A 17,502-nucleotide genomic window follows, 5' to 3' on the forward strand; every position below is an offset into this window, starting at 1 on the left:
ACAGTGGAGGATATTAATGGGAGTAGCAGGTGAGAAGAGAGGAGATTAGTGCTAGGAGAATGTCTACCAGTGATACTGGAGACTGGCAAAGTCTGGTGTAGCTGGTTAGACCACAGCAGAATGAAATGGAGCTCTGCTGGGCTGTTTAGGCAAGGAGCTAGGTGTTTAGGATGTTAAGTGTGAGGATCATATTGTGAGAATGAGTCAGAAGGCTGGATGAGGAAAGCCCAGGATAGGCACAGGCAGAAGACAACAGGATTGTCTGATGAGAGAAGAACATGGCAAAAAAGGATGCGAGCACATGTGAGCACCACTGTCCTATGGCATGGGAAAGGATTGTGATGCTCCTGTGTCTTACTGTTTTTCTGCAAGCAGCAAATACAAGCAAAACATCATGGTAAATTGAGAGTCATGTCCTTTTTCTCTACCTGTCCATACTAAAGGTGGTAGCCAGCTGTTGCTGCCAGCTAGTCAGCTAGTTCAGCAGCTGAGGCTTTTTAGTAAATAGGAAGATTCCAGGCTTTCTAAAGTCTCATTGAAACACAAATCCACATGAAATTACATAAAATACATATAACAGCATTAAGATCATGAAATTGATCACTATAGGGGCAGGAAATGTCAAAATCAGGGTTCTCCTGGCAAACTTACTTTGGCCACATGGGCTATATATTGTATTGTCTTTGCAGGATTTGCCTCTTCCCTCCCCAGTTACTATCTTTTCAAGGTAGCTAAAGTACCTGCTTCCTGCTTTAGAGATGAATCAGTTGGTGTATACAGCAATGAGGTTGTCCATAAATTTCTTCCCTAATTTGTAGCAGAAATTTGAAGACATATGGACAATGGGACCGAGAGCTGTGGAAGAGAACAGAGGTATTCTGAGGGGAGCTCATACTGCCTTCAGAATTGTTTCTGCCAATGTATTCCTAAAGTTTTCAAATGGCTATTAATTGTATGTTCCTGGTTTTCTGGGCACTCAGATCAAGAACCAGCTGCCCCATTTTCTCTGCAAGAGAAGTCAAAATTAGCTGTACTTTGAATATAAAAGAGTAATGCTCAGTGCTCTGAAAGATCAGTACTTCACACAAAACACCTATGCTTAGTGAAGTCTTCAGTGCTGCAGGTATTATCAGAAGTTTATATACCTTGCCTCAGAGACATTCATCAGATGAGTACCACAGGAAAAAAAAAAACAGCCCACAAACCTCTGAAAAAATCTGTCATTCTGGATTCAGAGCTGAGTTTTTGTAGACCTAACATTAGATAAAGCACAAGGCTGCACATTAAAATGCAAGGATTAAATTACAGACTGGATAATGTCTTGTTCTGTGAGCACTGTTTATCCTGTGCAGTGACTGGGACAGGGGTCTAGTGGTAAAGTACTATCCAGGCATGGAATTAAAAAATTTGACTTAATGCAAGTGGGATTTATGCAATTTCCAAGGCAATGTATCATGAGCTTCACAAATTCTTCACTATGAGGGTTGTGAGGCACTGGCACAGGTTGCCCAGAGAAGCTGTGGCTGCCCCATCCCTGGCAGTGTCCAAGGCCAGGTTGGATAGGGCTCTGAGCAAACTGTCTAGCAGAACCCCTCATGTCAGGGGGGTTGGAGCTAGATGATCTTTAAGGTCCCTTCCAACCAAAACCATTCTATGATTCTATGATCTTGAATATTTCATTCTTCAGTGTAAGATTCTGTATTGTTTGAATCTAGGTATGATTAATGATTTGTGAGGAAGCAAAATACAGATATATATGAAGAGCATGAAGAAGTACATTTTTCCTTCTTACTGAGCAAGTGAAAGGACTAACTTGAATGGATTCTGGTTTGCATGGTGAAGTCTCCAAAGAGTAAACACAAAGAGCACTGTTAACTGCAGCACCACCACATATCAGTTTTGTGGAGGTTTAATACCTGCTAGGGTTCCTTAGGGTAGCTATTGAGAGATTCAGAAAATAGCACTACAAATCCTTCAGTAGCTGCTGTAATTTGAGAAGGTGGAAATAAGGAGAAGGTAAGGGAGAAGCATGGAGACAGCTCCTCTCCATGTGGAGGGCTGCTACTCCATGGAATGACCTGGAAGTTTCTGTCTAGTTATCTGCACGGTTCTTCCTTTCTGCATCCTCTATACCACACCTGCTGACATACTTCTTAAAGACATCTGAGTTTAGTGTCCTGTACCCATGCCTCCTGCCTCTGGACTTTTCCAAAAATAGATCTTTTCATACCTTATTTTAGGATTTTGCCTGTTGCTGTAGCCATGACGATCTAAGGAGTTAGGCAAGGAAATTGTTTACAAGTAAGGGTAATGCATTGTATTAGACCACGTGATGCAGGTAGAAAAATGAGGCAACCTTTAAGTACTGAAAAAGCTACAGAATTGACAGATATACAGGCTTTGGAGTCTGAAGTGCGGTATTCTGACCCCATCTTCATTGTTCTCTGGTATATTCGTGATGGGTTATAGTAAATTTCTGAAACTATAAAAACATTTGTTGATGGGATAGAGATACATTTAAAATGAAGATAGGTAGATAAAATGGGGCCATTGTGCTGCTCTGGCATATAATTTTATTGTTCATGGAACAGAATAGAAATGGGCCATACTCACTGCTGAGTATACTCATACATTCCTGAAGATCCCCTATCTTCCATAAAGACACGGATGCATTTCACTATGCTGCTGTGAGAAATCTGTGACCTCCTGCTATTCAGCCTTTGCTTAACACAATGAACAACATGCACCTTGGAGAAGCAGCCCTTCTGTGAGTTTCTTCAAAATTTCCTGTTTTAGTCTAGTTTGCACAGAAAGGAGATCAACAAAGACCTTCTTTCTCAAAGCTCTTCCAGGGCAGACCTTCTTTTTGTAAAACCTGCTTTCACAAGAAATTTTGCTTTTGTAAATACCAGTTTATGAATCACCTAATGAAACAATTCAGAGCCTTTATTTTTTTCAGGCAGAAAATGCCATGTCAGCATTCAGAAGATCAAAGCTTCTACTTTGTGTCTCACACTCTCTGTCAAGCAAATTTCATTGAGACATCCAAAATATTTTACTAATATTGTACTTGATGAAGATAGGGTGAGTTAAAAATTAAGCCACACATTTTTGTGTTATTATGCTCTCCTTGATTTTCTTTCTTTCCTTTAGAAGTTAGTAGGTGCTATTGTGAGAGATCAGTGAACCTTGAATAGGTGACCTTGTCTTGTGACAATGTCCGGTGTAAAATAGTGACACAAAGGCTAGTTGTTTTGTCTGGGTTCAAAGTGAAGTTGGTAGTCAAGATGTAGACTGTGCTGAATGAGCAAACTGAAATTAGAAATTAGCATTGGCTTGGCTTATTTGCAGCTTGGTTTCAGGCTTTAATCCTAAAGAAATCTGCCCTTTAGATCCTATTGATATATGTCAGAGGATCATTTGAATTATAGATAGGTATTTCCTCTGTATCATCATTCTTCTTGCAAGTGTGTATTTCAGTACAAGGCAGATGGCAGAGATTATTTTATATTCATAATGCATATACCTCTAAGAGAGCCATGCCGCAGTGTGCTGATGCTGGCTGCATGGGTTATGTATTCTCAGGAGACCAGCATGTTTAGAATGTATTCTTTTGCCCTTTCCCCTGTCGTCTCATGTTTTGCTATGATAGAAGCACTAGCAAATGAAAGGCTTGTTATTGATTTCTGTGCAGATGTTCATAATTTCTGTGTAACTCTGCTTTGGGTGGCAATAACTGACATACAAAATTTGACATCTTGATTATTCCTTGATGGAAAGGAGGGCCACTAACCTGAGATACATCAGCTTATTAACTCTGGATCTGTGGATTCAAAGCAGCCTTAGGTCACAAGTGAAATGAGTGAGACTGTATCAGTATAGTCTCTGGATGTTTGTTTGCGTCTCAAAGACACCAGATTGCCTTCAGTGTAACTGGAGCAGATGGAAGAAGAAATCCTGAAACAAAAAAATGTTTTACCTCCAGTGTTGCTAGCCTAGCTGAAATTGCAAGTATTGGAAATGTCAACAGAGGCACAATTTGTGAGCTTCTCAGGTTTATTGCTGGTTGCATCAAAATATGAATCCCAAATGCTATTGTTTACTAATTAAAAAGAGAGGCTCAAGAAATTTTGTGCTTATCTGTCAGTCGCATCCAGTGGGCATAGCTTCAGTTCCCAGCACTTGCAGCTTTATGCAGAGCTCCCAGGAGCTGGAAAGGATAAGTGGATGAATAAGGGCAAACAAGCGCCGTTGGTCTTTATTAGATATTGATGAGGGAGTACCAAAACTCTGTTCCCCAGCCACTGAATGTATTGCTGTGATTACAACAGTTAAACAAATTTCTTCAGCAGTAGGTAAATGCCGGCTGTTGCTGTCATTGCTTTCAGCCCTATGTAACTATCATCCACAATCTTTAATGTAGGAGAGGCTCTCTTCAAAAAGGGTGCTATTTGCCAACTAACCCTCCAGTTGGCCTGTATACCTTGTAGCTAAAGCTATCTTTAAAAATTATATGGTGTATTTCTGACTACAGGATTAGATGATCACACAGAGGTGTTATATATGCATCATTGTGCTGTTAAAATTCATATTCTTAGTCCAGTCACTGACAACCCCACACAAAAGCATCAGCATTTCAAAAGCTATCCTATGCTGAACAATAAACGGCAAGAACAGAAAATTTGATTTCTGCCTCAGTGGAAGAAAAAATCTAATACGAAAGAACAACTGTGCAAAGTTTTAAGGCTTGATTGTTTTGTGTTACACTGGTACGACTGGCAAAATTAATTTCAGTGATTTAACTATTATTATTATTGAGTTACCCAGTGCCCTAGAAGGCAAGAAAAAATCTGAGTTCTCTAATCTAATTCATTACCTCTTGTCCTTCAGAGCTGGGCCATTTTCTTGTACACTATGCACTGGAAAAGGGCAACAGATATTTGCTGCAGTGGCTCCAACACTGGTCTGCATTCCTGTATTGGCATTGGTAACAGTATAGAAGAACGGAGGCCAGAAGAAGACAGAAAGGGGGAACTGGGAAGAGGAAAGTTGCTTAAATTGTAGTCTGGAGTCTTTCGGCATGCTCAGCTGCAGAAATAACAGAATGCAAACCTAAGGAAGGATACTAATTAGGATTCAATTGAAAAGAGAAAAAAATCAGCATCACAGTGGTCAAAGTGAAACCTTGCTCACTAATGTAACCTTAATTCATTTTATTTTACAGAGACAGCAAGCTCACCATGTTGCTTCGGGAGTCCTTGGGGAACATGAACTGCCGCACCACAATGATAGCTCACATTTCAGCCGCTGCGGGGAACTATGCTGAGACACTGTCCACCATTCAGATTGCGTCAAGGGTCCTCAGGATGAAGAAAAAGAAAACTAAGGTAAGACAGTGTATAACTCCCTTCTTGTAATGGTGGAGGAGGGAGGAAGAAGGACCCTGAATGATGCTTAACAGAGCAGTGTGTAACAAAATCAGTAATCAATTCCAAAGTGTGTGGGTTGTATGTACCTTGTCCTAGGCAAGTGGTTTAGAGCACATAGCAGAAACTAGGAGGGGTAAGTGCTTCAGCTTCAGATACAGAGGAATGTGTTCAGACATCTGCTATAGCAGGTTTGTAAGCTGGCCTTATTTAATGGTATAGCTGTCAGAGAGCATTTGTTTTCAGTTATGCTTTTAGTGCTAATGAAATAAGAAGGAGTGAGACTGCTGTAAAGTTAAATAAATTTGGGATTAATTAAGAATTAGATTCTCTGTGCTTCTCAGAGAGAGCTCCTGCAAAATAAATGCAAAACAGTGTGTCCATTGCCAGTACTGATGATCCTGTTATTCCCACTGCTTCTAAATATGGATGATAGATTTTCCAAGAATTAGTGAGGATGGTCTGTATCCACTTTCATGTTTTAGAGTTCTGGTTCCTTCTGTACAGTTTATGGTGTAAATTGGGCACAACGAGTGTCTATGGATTGACAAAATCTTTTTTGTCGCTATTTTGAAGGGAGGCAAGTGACGGGATTCAGTCCACACACCATCACAGTAGTCTCCAGAGACATCTGAGTGCACATTATACAATTCCATACACTGGTAGTATAATCAATTCCTTTATTTTCTGTGCCTTGTGTAATGAGTTTTCTCCTTCCTCTTCACATAGCACACACACACACACACACACACACACAAAATGAGCAAAGCCTTTGCCAAATATCTGATTTCTTTGGCTGGGCTCAATTAAGGGAGAGATCCAAATCTATTTGTTCAGTACATTTTTTTTCTGAAGTCTCATGATTTTGAGTGGGACACAGAGTTGGGGCATTGGGTTCTCCACTGAACAGTGTCGTGTGTTTGCTGTAGGGCTATAGATAAGAAGCTTCAGAGTTCTGTGCCTTAGTTTAATTTCCCAGTTTAGATGTGACTGTGACCTTTTTGTGTATGTGCTTTGCGCAAAGAGCTGTTTGCTGTGCTGAAATGTGGTCTCTCTCTCTCATATTGCAGTACACTTCGAGTTCTTCTGGAGGAGAGAGCTCCTGCGAGGAGGGCAGGATGAGGAGGCCAACCCAGCTGAGGCCTTTCCATTCTAGAAACACTGTTGACCCAGACTTCCCTATTTTGCATTTATCAAATGATCCTGATTATTCTTCCAGCAGTGAGCAGTCATGTGACACAGTGATTTATGTTGGCCCCAATGGCACTGCCCTTTCTGATAAGGAACTGACGGATAATGAGGGTCCCCCTGACTTTGTTCCAATAGTTCCTGCTCTGCAAAAGACAAAAAATGAGGGCAGGTTAGAAGGAGTTAGTGAATCAGGGCCCAGCACATCTGAAAGAGACTGCTTGAAGTGCAACACCTTTGCAGAGCTCCAGGAGAGGCTGGACTGCATAGATGGCAGTGAAGAGACCGACAAATTTCCCTTTGAAGAGATGCCTGCTCAATTTAGCTCAGACCAGAAGTCAAAGTGCTCTGTCTCAAGCCAGCTGGCAGAGCTTAGCCACTTACCAGAACCAGATAAGGAAGATTCGATGCCAGAATGTCAGTATCCTGATAGAGTAGTCAAAGAAAATATAAATGCAACACCCAGCAGAACTAAGAGAAATCACTCCCCTGTTCCTTCTGGAGCTCTTACTAATGTTTCAACTCCTTCTTCTCCCAGGAGTGTAACAGGCAGCTCTAGTAAAGAGCTTAGTTCTTGTCAGTTAGCACACAGCACCAGCTTGCAGAGCAGCAGAGAAGGTCTCAACACCTGTGGATTTGTGGAAGGCAAACCTCGGCCAATGGGTTCTCCCCGGCTTGGCATTGCGAGCCTCTCCAAGACATCTGAGTACAAGCCACCAACCTCTCCTTCCCAAAGGTGCAAGGTCTATACACAGAAAGGAGTTCTGCCCAGCTCCACTCCTCCACCAGCTCCTCTGAGTAAGCATACTGGGATGATGTCTAATGAATCTTTATTGCAGTCAGAAATCCGGACCCCACCTGTAGGCATGAGCCCTCAGATCATGAAGAAGTCAGTGTCCTCCAGCAGTGGGGATTTTGAAGATACCATTCTTGATGAAGATCAGCATCAAAGCATTTCTGCAGAATCCAAGAAGGAGATTCTGAGCACCACTATGGTGACTGTGCAGCAGCCGTTAGAGCTGAATGGAGAGGATGAGCTGGTGTTCACCCTTGTAGAAGAGCTAACCATTAGTGGGGTCCTTGACAATGGGCGCCCAACCAGTATCATCAGTTTTAACAGTGACTGCTCTGTGCAAGCTTTGGCCTCTGGATCTAGGCCAGTCAGTATTATTAGCAGCATATCTGAAGATCTTGAATGTTATTCCAGTGCGGCTCCTGTGTCTGAAGTCAGTATCACACAGTTTCTTCCACTTCCAAAATTGGGCCTGGATGATAAACCCCAAGATGATGGCAGCAGACGTTCATCCATCAGCTCATGGTTGAGTGAAATGAGCACAGGGAGCGATGGTGAACAGTCATGCCACAGCTTCATAGCCCAGGCATGCTATGGACACGGAGAAGCAATGGCAGAACCCCCTGTCTCTGAGTTTGCGAGCACCATACAAAGTGCCAGTATGATTTGTTTAAGTGACAAACAGAAGCCTGTGACTGACAACATGCTTATACTGTCAGAAATGGGGGAGGAAGCTTTCGGCAAAGTGCCACCCGTCAAAGGCTGTAAAATATCAGCTCTAGGGAAAACTACTGTCACAATCAAAAATACTGCAAGCCTCAGCAGCTGTGAAGGCTACATCCCTATGAAGACAAACATTACTGTGTATCCATGTATTGCTGTTAGTCCCTTCAAAGCACAAGACACTGATGACACTGTTCCAGCAGTAACTGTAGACTCAAAGGTTGCTCATCCCCCTGACAGGAGAGAATCCAGTGCTAAGAAGGATATAAAATTTGAAGATCCTTGGTTGAAGAGAGAAGAAGATGTAAAGAAGGACTGCTCTGGGAGCAGTGATGGGCCAAGGCCTGACATGGCCACAGTTTCAGCCAAGGCTGAGCACAGCACAAATCAGTCCTCAGTGGACAGGTTTAGCAGCAGCAGTGGGGACACCTCTATCTCCCCAGGATCTGACAGTCTAAAGAGGATTGTGGATGGATGTGAGGTGGCAGTGTCTGGCTCAGCAACCCAAAGCCCTGTTCATTCCAGTGATAGCCTGAAGAGTGATAGCCTCCCTCGAGGGCTCCCAAAGGCAAGCAAGCTGGAGGAGCCTGACAGTCACCTTCTTCCTGCTGCCACTGACAGCAGTGGAGGCGGCTCTCCTGCCCTCCCCCAATTTTCTAAGGCTAGCCTTGACAGGAAAATGGTCTCTCCCAAACACTGTGTTCTCACTCGTCCCAAAGGAACCCCTCCTCTGCCACCAGTCAGAAAATCAAGCTTGGATCAGAAGAACAGAGCGAGCCCCCAGCACAGCGCAGCCAGCAGCACCACAAGCAGTCCCTCCAGCCAGCCTGGGTCCTTCCTGGCTACCTTCCCTGAGGAGCTGAATGCCAAACAGAAAGGCCCTGGTATTGACAGCAACTGTGGCAACAGCAGCAGCAAGCTCTTCAGTGCCAAATTGGAGCAGCTCGCCAGCAGGACCAACTCCCTTGGGAGGTCCACAGGAAGCCACTATGAGTGTTTGTCACTGGAAAGAGCAGAAAGCCTGTCCTCTGTGAGCTCCAAAATGAGCCCTGGCAAAGACACCACCATGCCTCGCACTGGGAGGAGCCTCAGCCGTAGCGTCATGTCCTCACCCACCAACTCGGGCCTCTCCCAGTCGGCAGGTGCCTCTCCAAAGGCCAGCCAGTCAAAGATCTCTGCCGTCAGCAAGCTTCTGCTGGCAAGTCCTAAGGCCCGCAGCCTGTCTGCCTCTGCCACCAAAACTCTCAGCTTCTCAACCAAGTCGCTGCCTCAGTCCGTAGGGCAGAGCTCCAGTTTGCCTCCAAGTGGGAAGAACATGTCCTGGTCAATGCAGTCCCTCAGCAGAAACCGGGGCTCCAGCCTCGCTTCTAAGTTGCCCCTTCGGGCTGTCAATGGGCGGATTTCGGAGCTGCTCCAAGGGAGTGCCAGTGCCAGAGGCTTACAGCTGCGGGGAAGCCCAGAAGCAGATGAGCGTGGGGGCCTTCCTGGAGACGATAAGCCAGCTGTTCACATACTGCCTTCACCTTACAGCAAGATCACCCCTCCTCGGAAGCCTCACCGCTGCAGCAGTGGCCACGGGAGTGACAACAGCAGTGTCCTGAGCGGCGAGCTGCCCCCTGCCATGGGCAAAACTGCCCTCTTCTATCACAGTGGGGGGAGCAGTGGCTATGAGAGCATGATGAGGGACAGTGAGGCAACGGGGAGTGGCTCTTCAGCACAAGACTCCATGAGTGAGAACAGCAGCTCCATGAGTGGCAGGTGCCGAAGTCTCAAAAATCCAAAGAAACGATCAAATGCAGGTAAGCTTGTAGTGGTGTGAAAGGGGGATGCAGACCAAAGCAGATAACTAGTACATGGTGGAGAGGATAGCCCTAAAGGTGAGCTAACTCAGTACCAGCTATATCACTTAGCAAAGAAGTGAGGCTAGGGTAAGTGTCCTAGGCTTCATGTCTCTTCATTTCGCAACATGCACAAACCCTATGTGGTTGCATTGCCTTTGCAGTGGAGTCTCTCCCTCACCCATTTCATTTAGGTTTACTTCACATGAGCATAAGAACATTTATCCCTAAAACTGGTTAGTACTGCCAGTGGCGTTCTAATGTGTTTCACAAGCACAGTATCAGTCTTGCTGAATAGCAGTATCTGTTGTGAGACCTCTTCTGCTCCTTGCATATTTTGGGTGCCCAAAAGTACAAGGTAACCCACAGCTGACACCACTGTAGAATTTCTTCTTCCCATATAGAAGATGGAATAGAGTTGTGCCCACGCCCTTGGTAAATGTCATCCTGCCTCTGAGACTCTTGGGTTTTAACTTTTGAGTTGAGACTCCTTCTTTTCCTACTAATTTATTGATAACAAATAATAAATTCCATTAATAATAATATATGGGAACTACTTCACTGCAGCACTTGCAAATCTGAAACTTTTTTAGTGATCATAGGCAGGATCAGAAAGACTTCATCGTTGTTCAGATATAATCCCCAATAGCTTTCACACTACATCAGGAATTCAATTAAATTGCAAGAACCTCATGGGTCTGTGCAGTTGCAACTATTACATCTTCCCACCTGAACAAGTTAAGGAAAACTGTAGGACAGGGATGGAAAGCAGTTGTCACCTGGTGACCGCACCTCTTTCCTGGGTGCTGTTTTTCCAACCCGAAGTATAAGTCTTGCCTAACCTACACTTGAGAAATAAAGCATGTTGGCATTGAAACTGCTGTACACAGGTATGTGAAATCTCAGTGACTGCTTATCCTACAGTAGTGCTGGCTGTCTGAAATGTGTTATTCTCATAGAGTTCCTAACCCACCAGCCATTCCACTTGCTGGGATACTCAACTCTGGGATTCAATTGCAGTGAATGAACTGAGTAATGAGTAACTGTCCCTTTCTTTATGTTCTTGACTCTGGTAGCAAGAAGAACAGTGCAGCACAGATGTGAATACAATAGATACTGCTATTAAAACCATATCCATAAGGGCATGGCTTATTGTACCTGTTCAGAGGATGCATCTGATCACTCTACATGGTGCAAGCACAGACCAAGTGATGACATAATTTTTCTTAATCTAACTTTGCGTCCTATCCCTTCAGCTTACATGGTAATTGATTTTCCTCTTTCTAAGGAACTATTCCTCTAATAGCTCCTTTCAAATATAAACTGTTAAATGGTAACTTGCCAAAAAATAGATAGATGATTTTTATGTTGTGAGAAAGGAAGACAAAGGTGTCCACAGAGAGGACATTTGTGTGTGTGTACTGACAAATGGATTGTGTCTTGTGAAGAAGCTGCCCATATAACATGGACTTTTTCCATGGGACATTTTGATGCAAAAAAAATTATCAAGTTCTGTGAAAACAGGCAGCTGTGCAGATGAGCAACAGAGAGGAAATGGCAATCTAGATTTATCCTCATTAGACTCTAGAGAATATCCCCCCTTCTCTAGGGGAGATTCTTTAAAAAATACTCTGAGAAAAGCTTCAGGCAGAGATTCTTTAAACTCCAGAGTTCATCGCAGATGGTAGAAGATGAGGATTTGTTTACTCTGATGCCCATAAAACTAGTTGTTTCATTTCACTTTTCTCTGCTTTGATAACACATAGGAGGCTAGACAAGCCTAGATGTATGAAGGAGAAAAGCATTGTCCCTGTGTTGTAATGACAGGAGAGCTTCAGATCTGTGTTGTACTTTATACCAGAATTATATTTTGGCTCAGAATTTTGGCTTTTAGTAGCCTCTGTGCAGGACTGAACATTGTGTCAATGGTCGTGAACAGAGATTTATGAAGAGAGGACTGTTTGAGGCTCAGATTTCAGGTTGCTTTTGTAGCAATCTAGAAGACGCAACTGGAGAGAAGAGGCTTTTCCATGGTCTAGCCAGCCTTGAGCCTAACTGGCAGAAGGGTGACATTGGTTTGTTGTGCTGCGCAGGTATGCAAAGACAGTGAATGAGGAGGCAAGCAGGAACCTTTCCATAGTGGGAAACAGAGAGTCTAAGCTTGCTGCTTTTTTGCTGCTGTGTAATATCTGATGTATTTTTTTCACCAGATACAGTTATTTTGGCTGGCCAATAGTATAATGTCTTTATTCTAATTTCTTGTGTGGGTTAATTCCTCTCTCCTTGGTCATCAATGTTGCAGATATCTACCTGTTGATGGACTGTAATCTCTAGAGTGTAGGCGTTTCAGTGGAGGGCCTGTGTCCATGCCATGTCCATGTCCATGACATGGACAGCAAATCCGTGTCTATGGGCCAGGCTATGATGACCCAGTGGGCTCAGCCATAGGCTGGCATGTTGACCTTCCACAAAGTAATTTACAAAGCTTCTATATTAATTCAGCCAGTCACCTGATGTGGAGACATTCTGAATATATAATCTCTGATACTTTACATTTGAGAGTGATTCCCTGGGTCAGCAAATAATTCCTGTATTGTTTTGAATGACTTATATTTGTGTATTAAGTACAACCAGGGGGTTTATGCAAATGAAAAAAAAACCCAAAAAGAAATCTTACCACCTTCCATATTTCAAGCAGGAAATCACTGTCCAGAAATTAATAAAGCTTCACTTTCTTAGAACCCAGCTCCTCTTTGCATTTGGTCCTGCAGCAGTGAAATCATAATTCTGTTTTGATGTGTTTGATAATAGTATAATTTTTCACATGTCAGCAGATTTATGATGGCATAAACCCAGGATTATGACTTCAATGCAGGAGGACATGAAGGAGGAGCTGAGATGTAAGAGAGAATAGAGCTGTTCTCAAATGTATTTTTATTGCATAATAAACAAAAAGAATTGCAGAGTTTTGCAATCTTTTATCCTTTATAACATCTCCTTTCTATAGGTCTGTTCTAGTGTGAATGTTCTCTCTTAAGGAACACTTTTTAATGGGAGAGCAGACTAAGGTTCTGAGCTCCTGAAAGACAGATATTATTTTAATACATAGTGTCAAGAGCATTGGACCTTTTCTGATTTGCGGTCACAGATCCACTGTGCTGTAATGGATATGGCACTATAGATATGCTCATTTCAGGTCAGGCAACCTTGTCCACTTTATTTATGATTATTATTAACAGAAATGCTAGCTGTCAGACACGATCAACATGAATCAGCCGAAGGCCCCTCTAAGAGAAGTTATAAAGAGACTTTAAGAGAATCACTAGCAGATCTCACAATTATTTTTGAAGTTCTGACACATTGGAGAGACATCATTTTTTTCTTGAGATTAAGATCTTGTCTTTCAATGCTCTTAAGCTTGTTATTTGTATGTGTAGGTGCTTCTGCCCCGGATATCATACATGAAGAATCAGACCCACAGTGACAGCTTTTGAAAGATAAAGCTAGTACATATCCTTCAGTGAGTGTTAGCTTTAGGTTAAATTTTGGGTTCTGCCTGGGTACCTGTATGGTTCAGAGAAAGCCCAGTGATGTGTGTACAAATTTAAAATAAAACAAAAAAAAATCCAACAAAAAAACCCAAGCCAAGCAAAAAAAGCAAAACCAAATAATAAATGTTGCCGCTTGCATTTTGGTACCTATTGAAAAATCATGTGTTTACATCATGAAGCACATAAGCCTTTCCCCTGAAGTTAAGCTGTGCATTTAATAAACACTCCAATTTTTCTAGCATTTAGCATTGTTCTTATAATATCATGTCAACGTATAGTGCCCAAAATTGAGTGCTTGTGGCAGAAACAGAGCTATTTAGCCCTGATCTATGGCTGTGCATTTCAAAGCTTTGTACAGCTGCTCTTTTAAACCACCCTCTGGTGTAAGTATTATTCCAGAACCTACTTTATAGGTGGAGAAATGAAGGAAGAGAACTTTACAGGCTTGCCCAGTGCCTACAGCTGAGAGCCAGATCCAGGGTTAAATTACAGGCACTCTTGACTCCTAATCTCAACCCGAACCGACTTGGCCTCGCATTGTCCCCTGCCATTCCTGAGCAGCAGAGAAGAGAGTTTCATTTGTTATTTTCTTTTTGAGTCAGGCCCTTCCTTCCTCTCTGCCCACAAGCATTTGTTCAACTGTGTTTTCTGATTTCTTTGCTCACTCCATTAGCCTTTCCCCTGTAAGAAACAGTATCTCAACCTTATTTCTGCCTCTGGCTCTAGTCTCCTCTCTCTTGATAGGTAGTGCTGTTTTGAGCAAGTCACTGAAGTGTTAGGGCATAGTTTGTACAGTCATCACTAGCACAGTTTTATCTTATTTTTTAATTCCTCAGCAATTTCAAGTGCAGTGACCCATTGCTGCTCCATGGAAAGGCAATGATAGGGGTGCTTTTATAATATATACTCTTATATGTGATAAGGAAATGCATTCTGATTAAACTCCATTTTACCCAAGCCATATATGTATCCCTGGAGCACAGCAGGTATGAGAGGGAGGCAGTCAGGATGGCAGATTAGGACTTGCAAGATCTACGTTATATTCTCTGGTGTGCTGCTGTTTCTCTGTATCACCTTGGGCAACTTGTGCAATTTCTATGTCCTCTGGTTACCAGCTTATGTCTTGTTACTGCCTTTTACTGCCCTCCCTTACAGATGTTATTCATTGGTTCCTGTCCCTTACAGTGTTTCAGAGCTGCCTGTAAGGAGAGCTTCTCTGGGGACAGTAGAACAGGAGGGGCTCTTGAGAGCATTAATCATAGACTAGGCCTTTCATGGAGACTACAAATATCTTCCTGAGTCTGTTTCCTTTCCTGTTCTGTGTGGGACTAGGGATGGATGCCAAAGAGAGTCCCTGTGCCATATGGCATAGAGTTAGACCTAAGGGCTGCAGTCTATCACTGCTTGCAGTGGTCTGCCAAGACAGAAGTCTGCTGAGGAGTGTGCCTCCTTTGATTCTCTAGTTGAGGTTTTTCAGAGCTGAGTCTGAGGCTGGAGCTTTTGTTGGTGCTGGGGCCAGTACCAGTAGGTGAAACACTCAGGGCACCACTCTGTGGCCTAAGCAGGCTTGGCAAAGCAGCCAGTGTGCAGCAGTTGTAATGCACCAACCAGTGAGGACCACTGTCTGTTGACTGGGTACACAGAACCACTCACTGGGGCGGAGACCCAGGACTCAGGCAGGAGAGGAAGATGTGGGAAGGAAGAAGACAGTCAAAGAGGTGAGGTTTAGGGGAGAAAGTCCTTACCTGTAAAGTGCTTTGAAGTTATCTCAGTCTGGGCCTGTTCAGCCTTTCTGAGCATTATCAGTGAGCATCAGAAAAAATAATCTAAGGGTTGCTACTGAAAGTAAGGCCAAGTAGAAACTATTAAGGTTTCTAATACCAATTTCCTGAAGTTTAAATTTGGGCCCTGAGTTGGACTTATGTAGAGTTGTGGAGTATGTAGAGTTGTGGGGTATGTGGAGTTATGTGGAGTTCTGGTGTCCTCAACATAAAAAGGACATGGACCTGTTGGAACAAGTCCAGAGGAGGGCCATGAGGATGATCAGGGGACTGGAGCACCTCCCGTATGAAGACAGGCTGAGAAAGTTGGGGCTGTTCAGCCTGGAGAAGAGAAGGCTGCATGGAGACCTCATAGCAGCCTTCCAGTATCTGAAGGGGGCCTACAGGGATGCTGGGGAGGGACTATTCATTAGGGACTGTAGTGACAGGACAAGGGGTAACGGGATAAAACTTGAACAGCGGAGGTTTAGGTTGGACCTAAGGAAGAAATTCTTTACTGTTAGGGTGGTGAGGTACTGGAATGGGTTGCCCAGGGAGGTTGTGAATGCTCCATCCCTGGCAGTGCTCAAGGCCAGGTTGGATGAAGCCTTGGGCGATATAGTTTAGTCTGAAGTGTCCCTGCCCATGGCAGGGGGGTTGGAACTAGAGGATCTTAAGGTCCTTTCCAACCCTAACTATTCTATGATTCTATGATCTCAGCATTTGCAGGAGCCTGCTTTTTTTCAGTCCAGGGTAGTACTGGTGTACACATGTGTGTTTGGGCACATGCTTTAATCTTTTTGTATGGGGAACCTGTCTGTCTATAGATAATTAAAGATTCCTGCTGCAGCATTTTATGGCCTTTGCAGTAAAGTTTCATGGCACCTTGCAGCTCTTTCTCAGTACTGATTTTCACCATCAAAGCAGAGCAAATTGCTACACGATTTTAAACACTTTAATAAAAAGACAGACTATTAAGACATGACAATAATTATCCACAATTAGAGTACATTTTTCTCTCTTCCTTGTGTGCTTTGAGTTTCACTGATGAGATGTTTTTAAAAATGGAGGAGTTTCCTGGAAAGCCCTGAAAAATCTATATTCAAACATATTCGCTCTCTGGAAGCACTTAGTCCTGCCTATGAAAGCAGCAGAAAAACCCAGAGGCTGAATATGTGGGCTGTAAATTATGGAAGTCCATCTCCAGCCAGTATTGCAAAGCATCACATTTTGAAACGTGGCCAAAATCATAATGATGAAACAAAACAACAATAAAAGAGTCTGAGCTTTCTTGTTGAATCCAAGTGAAAAGGAATTTGGTTTATGTTTAGGCTGCCTAAGGCACAGTGTGAGGAACTTAAAATTACCCTTCATATCACAAAGCCATACGGCATCTCCAACATTTCTACTTTAACTTGCTTACAAGTTATGGTAGCTAATTGATACCCTGCATTATAGCTTTACCATGACAAAGGATGTTTAGAATTATACAGGAAAAAGCTGTGTGCATGCAGGTGACCACTTCATGCATGTGACTGCTGGCTGGACAATCCTGGGGGGAGCAGAGGGAGGGGAAGTGTGGGCTTCAGCTCCAATTTTTTTGTTGTTCATTAAAACAACAGCATTGATTTTCCCAGGTCAAAGCCAGGCCATTTCATGCAGCAAATCTGTGTTGAAAGGGATCAGAGTAATCATTTTTTACACGCTTGACTACTGCATGCCAGCACAGAGCTTTCAGCCACATGAACATAGGAATGATTTAATAGAGGAAATGGCAGCAGACTATTGTGCACTGTGAAGGCTCCATGTAACATGCATGACTGAATCGCACACCATTAGGCTGGGTGTAAATAAAACCTGCTCCTGACACTGCCACAGTATTAGCTCACTGGAATGCCTCCACCACTGTCCTGTTGGAACTAATGTCTTTTCTGCAGTGTCCCTTTCTTCCCCCTCTACTTCCTTCCCTAGCCTCTGCCTTTGCTGGACAAGTGACTGGTGTAGCTATTTAGTGCTGTACTATAGTAGCAATAACCAGCTCCTTAAATAATGCCAGAATGCTGACAAATACCTGTTAAACCAAAATCCAGCCCAAAGTGAGATAAATATTTAGATGTGGCTCTGGTCACTTTTTGCTAGGGATCATGGGTGCTGAAACCTCATCCCCCTGTGATGTGTGCATCTTTCCTGGAGTATCTCAGAGTATTTGTCAACCTGCCATAC

At 43.2% G+C, this 17,502-nt stretch overlaps 1 protein-coding gene across 1 annotated transcript in view; it reads left to right on the forward strand.

Annotated features, from left to right (window-relative positions):
- Positions 1-17,502, forward strand: part of KIF26B (kinesin family member 26B) — a 286,800-nt gene that overhangs the window by 258,342 nt on the left and 10,956 nt on the right. Inside the window, exons 11-12 of the mRNA XM_034061110.1 lie at positions 5,225-5,387; positions 6,497-9,929. Coding sequence (XP_033917001.1) covers positions 5,225-5,387; positions 6,497-9,929 — 3,596 coding nt within the window. The remainder of the gene's footprint in view (positions 1-5,224; positions 5,388-6,496; positions 9,930-17,502) is intronic.

This window comes from Melopsittacus undulatus, chromosome 3 (assembly GCF_012275295.1).
Source record: "Melopsittacus undulatus isolate bMelUnd1 chromosome 3, bMelUnd1.mat.Z, whole genome shotgun sequence".
In the NCBI taxonomy this organism is placed as follows: domain Eukaryota; kingdom Metazoa; phylum Chordata; class Aves; order Psittaciformes; family Psittaculidae; genus Melopsittacus; species Melopsittacus undulatus.